Below are 2,298 nucleotides of genomic sequence, written 5' to 3' on the forward strand. Positions count from 1 at the left end.
CTTGCTCTCTAATCCTCTCTGCTCTATGATATCTTCTCTCTCTTTGCTATCTACTCTCTCTCTCTCTCTCTCTCTCTCTCTCTCTCTCTCTCTCATGCGTGCGCTAAAATGATGAAACCCAAAGTTTATGATCTTAACTTTCTGGCATCATTAACTTTTTGTTTGTATATCACGAAGGTATGTAACAGAAATTTGAGGATAGGCAAAAAATCTTTCTCTACTAGGGTTGGTCATCTCTGAAGAAAATGGCAGCCACCAGGGCCCGCTGGCAAATTTGAGGCCAAGATCCTTTGCGGATTTGATCTCGCAGACACCACTCGCTCTACCTGAAGTGGTAGTCCCTATGCGTGCCCTAAAAGCCATTGAAGGCGAAACCTATATATGGTTTTCACAAGAGGAATTGGAGTTTTGGCGCAACCATTCAGGTATTCCATGGTCTTAAAATTTATTCGACAATGACCCTCTCTAGATGTAATCCATACTTTCATTCACACTCGGTGGGGCTTAGTGCCCAACCTGTTATTTCGAGCATGAAAACTCAGCGCCATGTATTTCTAAGATTTTCTAAAGGAGATGATTACCATAAAGCCTTTGCTCAAGAGACCCGTGACATCAATGGTAGTCCTTATTGTGCCTTCAAATGGTCGACTAATTTTATAAAGGATAAGGAACCATCTTTGGTTCCGGTGTTTTTACCTGGTTTACCTGCCAATTTCTATCACGAATCTTACCTCCAGAATCTTGCCTTGTTGATTGGAACTTATTTAAAAGGTGATAAGAGTATGAGATGTGCCACTCGAACAGATGGTGCAAGATTTTGTGTTGAGATGGATGCAGCATCAAAACCGATTGATGGGTTTTGGATTGGTATTCCTCGGGCCCCTTCAAGTCATTATCAGCCTGTGATTTACGAGACTCTTCCCGCATACTGTTGTTTGTGCAAGATGCAGGGGTATAACTCTAGTATGTGTAAAAAGGCAAAGAAAAATCCTAGAATTGGGAAAGTGGGAAAGCCAAGGTCTGGTTGACGTTGGGAGACAAAAAACTCAAAGGAATAGGATCTTAATAATGTCGAGAAACCAATGCAGGAAGAGGGGGTACGGAATCTAAAGATGAACACTGTGCTAGAGACACATAATGTAGTTATTACAAGTCATGAGCTAGGAGAGTCCTCTAGGCTGAAGGGTAAAGATGTTGTTAAGTAGGATTTAGAATTGCTAGGAAATAATTTGGGTTTGGATCAGGAAGGTGTGCAAAAGGGTGACCTGCTTCTTATAGAAGAAATAGAAGAAGGGGATTTAGAGCAGGGAAATGCAAAGGCCTTCGAGATTGTTCAAGTCAACCTGCCTGGTGGGGATGATCAAGCTGAAAAGGACTGTCCATGGGCTAAGGCTGATTCCCCTGTTTTGCTGCAGGATGAGCTTGCATCTGCCATGCCATTAACTTTGGATGAGCATCAGGCTGCTTAGAATTTGGTGGTAGGAGGACCGCAGACTATGGGTGATGAAGATATGGAGGCACATGCTGTTAACCAGGTGGGAGGTTTGTTGCCGGATGAGGTATTGAAATCCCTCTCAGACTCTGAAGGTGGGTATGATTTAGTGCATCTTTGAAAAACACAGGATATTAACTTAGACAATGAAATGCCTAGAGAAAGTAGTGAAGGAGAGTTAGTTTCTAAAAAGAGGAGTTCTACTAGGGTCAAGAGCAGACCATCAAAATTGAATTTATGAAACCTATCCTATATTGGAATCTAAGGCAGCTCGGTACCTCTAAAATTTGTTCGAAGATCTTAGTGGGTTGTTTGGCCCCTTTGTTGCCTCAGATTGTCTCCCAATAACAAGGAGCTTTTATTCTAGGAAGAAGCATTTTTGAGAATTTTAGCTTGATGCAGGAGATGAGTCAGTCCATTAATAAAAAAGTAAGAGGTGGAAATGTTGTTCTAAAAATTGACATGGCTAAGGCGTATGATTCTGTAGACTGGAAATTCCTCATTCAGGTCTTAGCAGCTTTTTGGTTTTCTGAACAAGTTGTAGCCTTTTTCGGCATTGCATTTGCTTCCCTTGGTTTTCGGTGGTAATAAATAGTAATCCTAAAGGTTTCTTTCAAAGCGGCCGTGGGCTGAGACAGGGTGCTTATTATTACAGAGGAAATTCTGTCAAGGTTATTAAAGAAGAAGTTTCAAGAAGGCGAAACTAAACCATTTTCCCATGCTAGAGAGGTTCCTCTAATCTCTCATCTATTGTACACAGATGATATTGTGATCTTCTCGAATTATAGTAAAAGATCTCTTCAGTC

General features: G+C 41.4%; 1 protein-coding gene across 1 annotated transcript; it reads left to right on the forward strand.

Moving 5' to 3' along the window:
* Positions 1 to 455: 455 nt before the first annotated feature.
* LOC122281346 lies at positions 456 to 1,469 on the forward strand. Its single transcript, XM_043092752.1, has 3 exons — positions 456 to 1,004; positions 1,089 to 1,139; positions 1,245 to 1,469. The coding sequence occupies exons 1-3, from the start codon at positions 456 to 458 to the stop codon at positions 1,467 to 1,469; spliced, it is 825 nt and encodes a 274-aa protein (XP_042948686.1).
* The last annotated feature ends 829 nt before the right edge of the window (positions 1,470 to 2,298 follow it).

This window comes from Carya illinoinensis, chromosome 11 (assembly GCF_018687715.1).
Source record: "Carya illinoinensis cultivar Pawnee chromosome 11, C.illinoinensisPawnee_v1, whole genome shotgun sequence".
Lineage (NCBI taxonomy): Eukaryota > Viridiplantae > Streptophyta > Magnoliopsida > Fagales > Juglandaceae > Carya > Carya illinoinensis.

What these genes read in the sequence shown, in the direction of transcription:
- LOC122281346 (XM_043092752.1), top strand. Translation starts at nt 456, where the DNA reads ATGACCCTCTCTAGATGTAATCCATACTTTCATTCACACTCGGTGGGG. An exon ending in AAAATCCTAGAATTGGGAAA is followed by an intron (nt 1,005 to 1,088) that starts GTGGGAAAGCCA and finishes AAACCAATGCAG; the next exon opens with GAAGAGGGGGTACGGAATCT. An exon ending in CTGTGCTAGAGACACATAAT is followed by an intron (nt 1,140 to 1,244) that starts GTAGTTATTACA and finishes GGTTTGGATCAG; the next exon opens with GAAGGTGTGCAAAAGGGTGA.